This window comes from Pterocles gutturalis, unplaced genomic scaffold (genome assembly GCF_000699245.1).
Source record: "Pterocles gutturalis isolate BGI_N339 unplaced genomic scaffold, ASM69924v1 scaffold52548, whole genome shotgun sequence".
NCBI lineage: Eukaryota > Metazoa > Chordata > Aves > Pterocliformes > Pteroclidae > Pterocles > Pterocles gutturalis.
This window is the reverse complement of record NW_010122509.1, coordinates 739-13,350: the sequence shown is the minus strand read 5'-3', so window position 1 is coordinate 13,350 and position 12,612 is coordinate 739. Positions and strand designations below refer to the sequence as shown.

Sequence of the window (12,612 nt, the reverse complement as noted above, 5' to 3'; positions counted from 1 at the left end):
AAGCTGGAGCAAGTTTATTGAACTAATAGCTCATATTAGGTACACCCAGTTCACAGTTGTTTTGATTTTGTAAGCAAAGCTCACAGCTTAAAGTGAGAAAGCAGAAAATGTCTGTTGGGTAATCAATCATTTAATGTCATCATTACAGTAGTTGCCCGATTGTAACCCCTTATTCAGATTAATCAGTATAACAAAAAAAAAAAGTTTAATTGAATGAGAAAAATTGAAAACAGATTTTGTGTGTTTCATTACTTGGTTTGTGAAATAAGTTCATAAAAGTTTAATAAAACATACTGAAATATTATTAGTCTACATTTTGTGTCATAGGTGTCATAATACATGTATAATTTTGTTTTCAGTCTGAATAGTAAAACTGAATTTTCAATCACTTTATGCTACATGGCAAAGGTAATGCTCCAATTCAAGATGGCAATATATGACAGAATCCCATAATCATGCAGACTCAGTTATGCCAGGTCTCCTCTCATTAAAACATCCAGCCAAACAGAGGCATTCACCGCCGCTATTATTTATAGCTTGCATCAAACAGGTCTAGCCATCACAGTATAAAGAAAAAAGAAGACACAGTGGAATATGACCACTGAGTCTATAAGGATCCACCTCACACTAAGCACTAGTTTTATATTTAGCTAGCATTAACCTTGCCAGTAGGAAACTTTCTGATGAAGGAAACCTCATCACCTTTTTTTCCTTAATGGTATGATTTTCTCTCTCTTTGAACAACTATTAGCTATCAAACAGAAAAAGTTTGGTTCATAATCCAGCTAAGTGAGCATTTGTCTTTCTGAGTGAGCATTCACGCCAGTAATGATGCCAGGAGAGGGAACAGAAAGAGCCCTTGTGGGCAGCTCCCCTCTGCTTGGTAGCTTGGCCACAGCTACCACTGCTGTCCGTTGTGCTGTCCCCAACAGGGCAGCAGACCCTGATAAACCCAAAGTCGTCAGCACACTGGGGGATTTGAGGGCAGAAGGGGTAAGCATGGAGTCACTAAAGAAGAGAAAGGCCATGACCTGGCATTATGGTAAAACCAAGATAGTATTACACGCATTCTTGCACGGGTTTTTTAGTCCATTAATTGTTTTGGAAAAAAATAAAAATCAAGAAAATCCCACTGGATTATTGTCTGCTTCCTGAAACAGTTTCATAGACTGGCAGCCAGTACAGCCTACATTGCCTTAATTGCTCAGGCTAGCCTTTTTTAAAGTATCTATTCTTTCCAGAAGAGGGCTTTACTTTGCCCTTTATGTTAATCTGCTCCAAGAGAGTCACTAAAAATTCCACAAAGAAAGCTTTCCTCTTGGTCTCAAAGATTTCTTCCTCCAAAAAGCACACATCGTCAGGGCCCTGAAGCCCCGCTGGGGGCAGAGAAAAAGAAAGGGGTGGGAGGCATGAGAGAACTCGTAACTCTTGGCTTCCGCTGGCTCCATCTCACAGCAGATTGCACACTGGTTCAAGCTTTCTCCATGACTGAAGCATTTCTAAGGGCCCTCTTTGGGATGGAATTTCTAGTGTTTTGTATTGTGCAAGGTCACACTGGATCTTCTTAGTTGTCAGGGAAGTTGTAAAGGCTCTTTTGTCTCACTCCAGTGTCAAACTGGTTTTTTTCTCATCGCTCTGCAAAAATTTGCTGGAATTGGCTCACAGGTTCCAAAGTTATTAAGGTAGTACAGGCACTACAGATCCCATTCACACTATAATCACCTACTGTCCTTGCAGAAAGTGGAATGAGGGCAGGAAGGGAAAGTAATAAAGTTACAAAAGAGAGCAATCAAGCAGTATCTGCTTCATATTAAATATATTTAGTGTTACTTTACTGCTTTTTGTTAAAAGGCAACATCTTGGTACAAGAGTAAAGATACTCCCTTATTATTCAGAACCTATGTTATCATAGCAATAATCCAACTGGAATTAGTCAGCTATTTTTTACAGAATGGACAACCCGTAATTTGAACAGCTTTCATAATACACTGTGTTTTGAAGATTTCATTGACAAGACTGTGAATACATAAAGAACAAAACAAGCAGCATGGAGTTACTTTATTCTATTGAATTGCAGCACAGATATTCTTCATTGTGGCTTCTGGAAGCCACCAAGTAATTCTCACTGCAATGAGCTTGTTCAGGGAGGAAATCTGCTCATAAATGAACTAATTTTTTTTTTTTTTTTTTGACAATGTATTCGTCTTCAGCCTGATCTGCTTTGCTGTATTTATCCAATATGGTCAATAGAAGTGAAAAATATTTTCTCTAATGAGAATTCCTCCTGAATATTTACTTCTCTATTTTTTGTAATTTTTTTCTTCGATATGTACTATCTCATCAATATATACAATGGCAAAAGGATATCTTCAGCTCATGTAATGAAACTGTAGTTTTATAATCACAGTTAACCAGTTTTTATTTTAAATCGAACAGATTTCTTATTGAGAACAACCTTCTAAATAAAGACAATGTGAACTTCTGTCAGGAATCAAAAGGAGCAAAGAATGCGACTGGCAAGACATTGCATTTTTTGTACTAAGAGTCAGAGTATTTTATAATCATCACTTCAATTACTTTGTTGATATTTCATTATGTTTACAGAAGCCTTAAAAGGTACGTCTTCATTTTACTGCTCCATTTATTTGTTTATCTTTCTTTTATCTTGAGACCAACATTTTCCTAACAGCAACTACAATATCTCAAACTATTTAATAATTTACAGAGATTACAACATTTACTGTAGAAATAAATTATAGCCCCCCCCCCCCAAAAAAAAAAAAAAAAAAAAAAAACCCAAACCAAAAACCAAAAACCCACCCAGAAGAAAGGAAAAACAATGCCTCACTTAGTAACAAATCCTGCCTCCCGCCCTTCTTCCTCCCCTCCTCTCCCTCCCTCCAACAAGTTTTCTTGGCTGTGTTGATTGACTGTTTCTTCCTGGAAGTAGGTCAGCATCCAGCCTGAAAGCCTCCGAGTGTGTGAAAGCCTGAGTCACTGCCTTTCAATTACAACTGTTTATGATCCAAGAAGCTGCACCAAAGAGTTACCAACAACCTGCTATAAAAGCAACCCAAACATGATACGACATACAAATTGTGAAAGAAATGTTGGAGAGACTGGGATAACATGACTAGGTGCTGTCTATTTTACTGTTCTGGCACTGCTGCAGAATAAAAGATCTAATTAAATTTACCCTCAGCTGCATTAGTTACTCTGAAAGACTTGTCTTTTTCCTCATAACTCCCTATCTGTGGCCCACACATTGCCATCGCTGGCTTCCAGAGCAGATGAATAAACTGTTCTTCATCTGGAGTTAAGAAATCTCAACAACGTACCGTACACAAAAGGACTGATTCCAAAGTAATGCTTAAGAGGAGTTCCTGCAAGACTGACAACTTTCTATGTTTTTTTAATAAAGACAGCAAGAATCCAAGCCTCTTCAAATTTATTATCCTGCCATGTTTCCGTTATTAAGTGGGAAAACCTTACTTTTTTTTTACAGAAAACTCACATAAATTGCATCTTTTTTAACTGCCCTGCAGTTTTTCTTCACAACAAACAGTTTTATTTCTACTTTGTCCTTAGACTACCACAATTTGTTCTCAATGATGCCACAAAGAGAACAAAAGTATATGAGACTATCAAGCTGTACACAGCTATATGTTTTATATGCAATTAGGTCACTGGCTTCACAAGAAATAAAAAAACCTTCATATGCTTCCCTGTGATAAAACTGACTTTTCATGTGACATTCCATTCCATCAAATTCTCTTCCCTTGTGTCCGCATTATCAGTTGTTGGCCCTTTTTTTTAAACCAGCAACATTTCCAAATACAGTAAGATAAGCATGAGCTACATTATGCCTGTAAGAGAGGAAATGCAAGTCATCACACAGAAACCCATGTGCCTGCTATCTCTATAGCCCATTTGCTCGTCTCAGCTGCTACGAAAGCATGTTGGTACGCAGACGAAAACGTGTGGTTGCACACAGGTATCAAGAAGATGGGAAAGCCTCCAAAGGCATCTGTATTTCCGTATCCACTTCACACTCTAGGTTATATGAAAATTTCACTGCATTGTAACATATTAGTGTATTATATTATATCACTGTTAACTGTGATGTGAAAAGGCTAAATTAGAAAAAGGCCGAGGGACTCGCCTTCACCATCAATCCCTCTGACACTCCAGCGTCACAGCCTGCATGCAGCATGAGGACTGCAGTGTCTTGAGAGCAGTCCTGCCATCACACCATTTAGGACAACATATTTAGGACCCTGTTCCTCTGTCACAAATTCTCAAGAGCTACCTGGTATCTCAGCTTTCTGCAGTATACACGGACAGCCCCAGAAACAAGAACAGCCTCAGCCTCAAAAAGTTTGCTGCATCAGCTTCCTGCAGTAAGAAAACCCCTGAAGCACCACAGGATATATAATACAATAGTTGGAAAAGCTATAATTATCCAAACTTTTGTTTTCCTATAGCAGACTTAACAACTATTTCTTTTCCCGATTGTAATGGGAGCTCATGGCTGGGCAGCCTGAACAGTAGGCAGGTGGTCCCAATCACTCACCTGAAATTCCTCTTTAATGCACATTGAAATTACATTCTGGCATGTACATTCTGGCACCAGATAGGGCCTAGGCAGACCTAGGGCTCATTAAAATCAGGAAAACAATCCAGGAAACCCAGACTTTGGTAGCTCTCTAACCCAGAAGGAACTAAAAAATTATCTGTCACCTAGGTTTCATAGCACAAAGTTGCATAAAAATTTAGAATATGATCCAGGTGTAGAAGCAAACCTGTCTAAGAGCAAGGTCTCCTACCCTACTGTAACTCACTCTGATATCATGGACAGAGGCAATGAATGCTTCCTGATTAAATCATTTCTGCTCTAAATAATTAAATGATTTAACTGCATAGCTAAATAACTTCTTTTTATGCACTGCCTATTTACCAAACGTGAATTGCGTTTAAACAGTCCAAAAGGGCCAACTCAGAACTTCTCTCCTCCCATCTAAGTGCCCCAGACATTAGGCCACAGGCAAGATGTGTCTTTGCTTGTCTGCATGGAAACACAAATATGCATCCCAGGATGAGCTGAGACCTGGTTCCAATAGCAGAGGTAGAGAGCACTTCTCCTTTGAATGCCTGATTGCCTGGTAGTCAAGATGCTTCTGGAAAAGTGCGAGAGACAAGTCTACATTGCCGTGAGCCTCCAGGGTTCTCAGCTCTCTAAGCCCATGTTTCCCAGGTGACTATTGCCATCAGTTCTCAGGCATCTGCTTCTTGAAAAAAAAAAGCTGAACTAGACACCTACTGCCCAAAATTTTTCCCCAGCTGACCTCAAGGGATGGAGCCACCTAATGCAGGTGCCCGAGAGGGCTGTAGTTCAAACACTCCCCTTGACCCACCACTTAACTGCAGGAGCCTTCCTGCTTTGCAAGCAAATATTCTTCATGCACTTCCAAAGCACCTAAACGTCTCTGCTGAGTCCAAGCCACCCCACTCCGCACTCCTGGGCAGGGGGACCAGGTTTTCAGGCAAAGTGGGGCTGCAGCATGCACTCTGCTAGCCTTCTGCCTGCACACCAGACTCTGGCGTATCCAGATGCCTGTGGTCAGGTGGGTGACAGGCTATCTCTAGTCAGAGTTTGGAAATAAGTTATCTTTTTTTTTTGTAAAATGCAGCCATTGTACATTTTGGGGTCAGAGAGAAGGGCCCATGTACATTTAAGAAGAGTTTTCTGGAGATAATACTTACCTCCATAAGAGCAGAACAGTTGCTTTTTGTCTTCACAGAAGTGAAGTCTATTGAAGCTGTCAACTTCTCAGAAAGACAACTCCAGAGACCTTTAAAGTATTTTTTTACTGTTGAATATGATGAACTGGCTTTGGGTAGTTTGGAAAAGAAAACAAAAGCAACAAAAAAGAAGAGAGAGCAGAGATAGTGAAATGAAAGGATATTTGTCTAGAGTCAAATGGATAACTATTATTAGCAGAGGTACTAATGGACTACTATTGAAGCAGTGCTGCTGGATTTTTTCCTCTGTTTATCGTTTTGCCCATCTTAATGGGAAAGTTACTTAATTTTCAGTAATTTCTGCTATTCTAAACTTGATCTATATGTATTTCAGGCATATTTAAATGCCAAAATCTATTTGGTGGGCATAGTTAGATGAAGTCTCAGGCCACTCACATTTTTTCCATTTATAAAGGTTAGCTAAATTTTCATTTGAGAAATTTCACCTAAATCCGAGCTTAATATCTATAAATCCAATCAGTTCTATAAGCATCCGAAGTACTGCACATAAAGATAACTGAATTTATTCCCACACGATAGGAATAGTGGATTAAATTGCTCTCATGCATAGCGCTATTAGAGCACTACTCTTATTGTCTTATTAGAATTTACAGTTACAAAAGCTGAATCGGTGAAAAACTATTTAATAAAATGTTGTGCACTTCTTCAGTTAGCAATTACCATTCTTCTCAAATAGAAAATGCAAATAAGGATACAGGCACAGAAACATTCAGGTCACACACTCTCCACCTAGGTAACCCCCTAGGACAACACCAGTTGCCTGGGGAAAAGATACCCCACTTGCTTCTGCTTCAGTCAGGTCTCTATCAAAGAGATTCTTCCATGTTTACCTTCCTTATTGTAGCATGTTAAGAAAGCATGTAGCTATTAAGAAAGCAGGCCACTAACTCTTGACAGAGGTTGCCCTGATTTGGACACCTACGTAGGCATTCACCTCACTAAGAGAATGGGACCAGCCTAGAGTAAATTTAAAGTCCAGTAATTTTTGCTGCTTTAGGAGATTATGCAATTAAGCAATATTTCTTACCCAGTGTGCTTTCCTGGTTGAAGGGAGACACGAACACAACAATCACAAGAACTGAGAAGTTAAGAGAAGTGACTGCTGTGTATGTGGAAAAGGCAGACACGCTGCCACTTAATCCAGCTGGTTTACCCATGGCAGCTGCCGTACTCCAGACAGCACACAGCACGGCACGAGCACATCCCTCAAAAAGTGCTGGCTTCACAGCTCCTCGTAATGGCACCCACCGCTGCTCTAGGCTCACGTGAGCCAGGCGCAGGTCAGCTATTTCTCATTCAGACAAGAAGTCTGAACATGCAGTCGCTTGAGGTAGTTTTTTACTGGGTAATCCAGCAGGTTAGGCAGCTTCGGCATCTGCAGCCTTATCATGACATACAGCTTTGTGCCACAGCCTTAACACAGCATCAACTGCTGCTAGCTTTCTTGTGTAAGGGTCACTTACGTTTGAAGCAGATAGCTAGAAAGGCAGATAGACAGATTGGTAGGTAAATAAAAGGTAAAAACCTAATTCAACCTTCTCCAGCCCGCCATCCTCAAACTCCATAATTTCCTTAGGTATTGCCACTGTGTGATACGCTCCCTTCCAGAAGCGTGTTGTTAACAGCAGTTTTCCTCAATATTTCTTTATTATCTGTTATTGAGAAATAACCAATCATGTTAGCCAAGGAGATCTGTATAATTAAAAAAACACCCTTTATCAAACAAAAGAAGAGTGATGAACTTGGAAGCAGGATTAAAAGGGCAAAGTAAATCAGGAATAAGGCAAGAGAGTTCCAACAGGGCTGTACGTAACTTCCAAGCCCTCCGCCCCGTCTACCAGTGATTTGAAAGGGACAAAAGAATCCGTGACATTCATCGTGTGTGACATCCAACCATGCAGATGCCATTCAGTTATACACAAAATGTCTTTCCTTGTATGGAATTCAAAGAGTCTGTTTATCTTACTTTGCCTACATAATCACTCTTTTCACTAATCAGTATTTATCACATAATCAGTACATTTCAGTCTTGAAAAATGTGCAAATCTTACTAGCTTTTTAAAGAATACACATCTCCAGGAGAAAATAAAACTAATGGAGTACTCTGAAGATCCTGAAATACTATTCAGGGACTAATTCAAAGTAACAATTACTGGTACTCAGAATATTGAGTTTATTTGGTAATTCAGAATTGATTTGGAAGCAATGGAAATGCTCACACTGTTTATGTTGACTGCCTTTAGCATTCTTTACCTCCAGAAAATGAGTGCAGCATGAGCAGGAAGAACATTACTGCATATTGCTTTACAGAAATACACACTCACACTCAGCTAGTATAGACAGAAGGTATCATTTATCCCATGTAATTCACATTCATTTATTTTTATTATCCTTTTATCAGTGCCTTGAAAAGGGGGTATGTTCATGTAACAATTTAGCACAGATACGTGTAGGTCTTTCACCTAAAGGTTTATAAATAAAAATCCTTCTCTGTTATCTTTTTTAACAGACGTGAAAACCAAGGCTGAGACAGTTCTCTGATGTTCTTGACTAATTTGAATGGGAACAGTTCAGTCAATTTATTTACACAAAAAATAAGCTTATCAACTTGCTTTCTCTGACTGTATAGGGTCCGAAATCCTAACACAGCGCTGTATCACAGGGCCAGAGACCACTTTGTGAAAAAGAAATTTTAAACATTAAAACTGCTAATGGAACTGTCCTAAGCCAAGCAGACAACATGCGTTGGTATGCAAGTGCATGGCTCTGCCGAAGAGAATCCAGCCTGTGTCCTGTCTGCATTTCGGCATGGTCACCATGGAAATGGGAACCAGCCTGCACAGAGCCTAACAAAGGAAACCTTTAAATGAAAACAACAACACTGGCTAGAGACTGCCCAAGATTTCTGCTGGGGAAAATGAGTTGCTTTACTCATCTGAAGATGTATAAACTCCCTTTCACCTTTACTAACCCTGAAGGAAAGTATTTTATTCACATTTTGCTTTTTGGACATTATGACATGACATTGGCAGTTCTAGTTATTAGCCCTCAAGAAAACACAGCACACAAAGTACCTGAAAAAAAAACCCACTTTCACTCATTCAAAATTAACAATAGTGAAGAAAGACCACAATGAATAACATTTACATAGTGGCTAAGAAACACAATAAAACCAAGGAGTATCAGTCCTTTTACTTTTTTGATGTCTTAAATGAAAATTCTGTGTCACTCAATCAAAAAAGCAAAGAACAATTTGAAAATTGTTCCAGAGCCAGACAGCACATAATTAAAACTTGTTGGCAAGGTCTCATGTTTACTTTTCCCAAATTATGCACAAATAAATATCAACTGTTAATGTCTTTAGGAGTGTGATACCTTGTATGCTTTCTAAAATAAACAAAATTCGTACAAAATACAAGTCCTGTAATACAGTACGAATGAAGCCTTACTCCAATGTGCAATGCTGTGAAAGGCAAAACTCCAAAAATAATATATAATGATGCTCCTACCACCTGACAAACTCTCTTAAAGTAGGAAAAACTAGAGATAGTTTTAGTTTAAGAAGAGTTCACGTTTGGGTCCTGCTCTCAAACAATCTCCAGATTTTAGTATTATTTTTAACATCAACATTACTCACAAGTATGATAATAAAACAGCAAGGAAACAAAAGATGATCACAAAGAGAAAAGCAAAGACTAAGATGGGTTGTACAGCTTTAAGCTGGTGTGTGTGTGCATGTGTATTACGATCACGCACTGAATTTTCACCTGGACTTCTGGCTTCATTTATTGCACCAAATGTGTGATTTGCACTTGCTATTCAGTTATCAGTATGTCCCTGCTGCTCGGTACACAGCCTTGTACTTGTTATGTACACTATTTTAACCTACTGAATTAGCAGCTCAGCTTCCTTTTGGATTAATCTCCACATATCTTGACTATAAGCATCTAAGTATTTGCAAGTGACAGAGAATTTATTTCTCAACAATCAAGTGAAATGAGAGCTCATCCTTAGCCCCATTTAAGAAAAAAATAGTTAAGGTCAAAAATACATAGCCCTTTTGGATATCTATCAATACAGCTAAAACCTTATTTTTTTCAGAATACTTAGCACAATTCAGAATACAATTTCCATTGACTTCATTCACAGCTGTGAATACACAGCAGCTTTGCATGTCAGGATGAACTTTCACAACCAGCTCAAGCCAGTGGAAGTGCTGGCTACCAGTGAAAGCAACTTTTCCAGCTTCCCCCCCTCCTCTGGCCAAGAGTTCTGACTGTCCCCTATGCCAGTGCTAACACTTAAATAAATTGCTCAACTGAACAGGATCAGTTTAGCTCATCTCCAAAACCAACCTGGCCCAAAAAAGGGAAAAAATTATTCAGGCAAATGGGTCCCTGACCTGTTCTCCAGACCAAGCCCCAGTGGCAGCACAAGGAAAGTGGTGGGAACATGCAATCAGGAGTCAATGAAATGTCCTTGCAGAGTCAGCCCCACATTCAGGTCAGCTTAACCAGATCGTGAAAACACAGCTTAAGTTTTGAGAACCCCTGGATGAGCAAAGAGAAAGAGAGGAGCACAAAAGGTCCAACCACGTGTCAAAGATTTGATTTAAATGACTCGCCTGAAATTGCACTCAGCTTTTGTGACAAAAAAGGAGAGAAAGAATCCAACTTTGCAAGGGAAAAAAAAATATATATGTATTCCTTTCTCTTCATCCTACCTTTCCTCCTCATTCATAGAGCACCTTATAACTTCAAAACCAAGCAAGGCAGGAGTCCCAGCCTCTTCTCTGACCACACTACCTTCCCCTGTCCACAGGCATTGGCAGCAGCAAGGCTCTGCATGTGCACCCAAGGGACCGCGTGATACACAGAAGGGACAAATGCGGGTTGCTAACTTATTTCGGGCACTTCCTAACTTTTGCAAGTTCAACTCTGTTTTTGTAGCATAACTTTCATCCCAGTTTAAACAGAAGTGATCTGAAGAAAGAGACTATGTTAGTGGGGTCCCCTCCTTACCCTCTTTATGGGTCTACAGCCCACTGCTAACAAGGTCTCCAAGACAACAGGATGTTTTTCATCAGCAAGGGTCAGATATGTACCAAACAGAAAAGGGGTTACCTTTGGAAATTCTGGGTTCTCTCCGAAGTTTCAGAGAACCACCCCTCACAATTTCAGAGAGGGCTGCTTTCTCCTCCAGGCTGCCTGGGTCCCACAGGGAGGCTTGAGGAGACTCGAGTTCCTCAAGCGGTACACCTGTGGCCCAAAAGGCATAACCCTTATTTAGCTGTGACTTTTCACTTCAGAGTTAAATAGCGTGAGGAGTGCATGCTTCACAGAGCGGAGATTTTAAGAACGAGTTATATCATTGATGTCCTGGGTTACTGGAGGTAGGTGTGCGGTGGGCTTGAACGCGAGTGCATGCTGAGATAGTATAGCTGAGGCCACACTAAATTTGATTTCCTCCACGAGACATGGTCCTCCGACACTACTACTTCAGAATTGACTTTGAAGTGAATTATTCTCATGAAAGGGAGAGCAAGGTGATTCACCCAGAGCCCAGGAACCAGCTAAGAGCGTGCAGTACAATCAGCAGACCAGGACCTAGAAGCAAACTGGAAAGAAGAGTGCCTCAAACAACAACAGAGATTGGAGTAAAAATACCAAATAACATAAGAACACAAGAGAGGGAGTTTCTGTGTTTGAAGGTGTAGACCGAGACCTCACATAGAAACAGCTACACCCCACTACAACTCCGATAGGAGAGGAAGTCTGACTAAGCTCTACACCAAGGACAGACAGAATTTATGTTAAAATCAAGCTGATAAAAATAGATTTATTTCCAGAGGAATGCAGTTTTCCGAAGATTTGTTACTTGGACAAATTTAGGTAGATTTTCTAGACAATGCAAATAGCACCTTCCTGCCAAATTTCAAATATCTCCTCTGAAGCATAAGGGCACTAGAGCTTTCCAAAGAAAATGTTACCAGAATTGAGCCCAGGAAAGCTACTGTATTTTCCACTGGCCTCACTCTCAAGAAAGAGCTGGGCTATTTTGGCCCTGACTTTTAAGAACAAGCTAAGGAAAAACTGGATGATTAAAATGTGAATTTAAAGAAGTAGATCTGGCAAACCTATAAGCAGCCAAGACCAGTGTGTTTACAACAGAAAGCACCCAGCTTTGTTGTATAGGTTGCCCTTCCTTCACCTATTTTTCCTCTTAATATTAGGTGTAGCATTTCTATTCCTTTCTTCTTGTAGCATCTACAAAGTCTTAATGACTTACTAAGCACAAAAGTACACGCCAACAACTAATAACCCACACTTTTACTAACTGTTGCATTACCCTTAGTTGAATTTGGAGACACAGCAAAGCAATACCCCTATGTGTTCCATTTAATATAACTGATAATTCATTTACTGAGATAAAATCAAGTTTAAAATAAACTATTTATCTTCCTGTAGTATTCCTAATTCAGCTAAGCCAGCCCAACTAAATTCAAGAATACTGCCTTTAAAAGTTGAACAGTTCATTAAAATTCAATTAATTTGAAAATGATTATGGGAGAGCTACAACAGTACTGCCACAGCAGGACTCCAAATCACCCCGGGGAAAATGCTCCCATCCTGAAACTTTCTTTTCCCTGATACTTCTCCTAAGTGAGTATTATATCAGCAACTACCTACACTAACATCAAATGTCACAACACATCTGAAATAAAAAATGTGACAGTTTCCAGCTGTATAAATAAAGACAAATAATGGATAGTGCCCGAACAAAGTAGAC

General features: G+C 39.7%; 1 protein-coding gene across 1 annotated transcript in view; it reads right to left on the bottom strand.

Annotated features, from left to right (window-relative positions):
* The window catches only part of LOC104464716 (integrin alpha-2-like), a gene marked incomplete at both ends in the record, with an annotated part of 33,580 nt that extends 22,499 nt beyond the window's left edge, over positions 1–11,081 (bottom strand). The window contains 2 exons of the mRNA XM_010077528.1: positions 6,851–7,108; positions 10,947–11,081. Coding sequence (XP_010075830.1) covers positions 6,851–7,108; positions 10,947–11,081 — 393 coding nt within the window. The remainder of the gene's footprint in view (positions 1–6,850; positions 7,109–10,946) is intronic.
* Between the last annotated feature and the right edge of the window lie 1,531 nt (positions 11,082–12,612).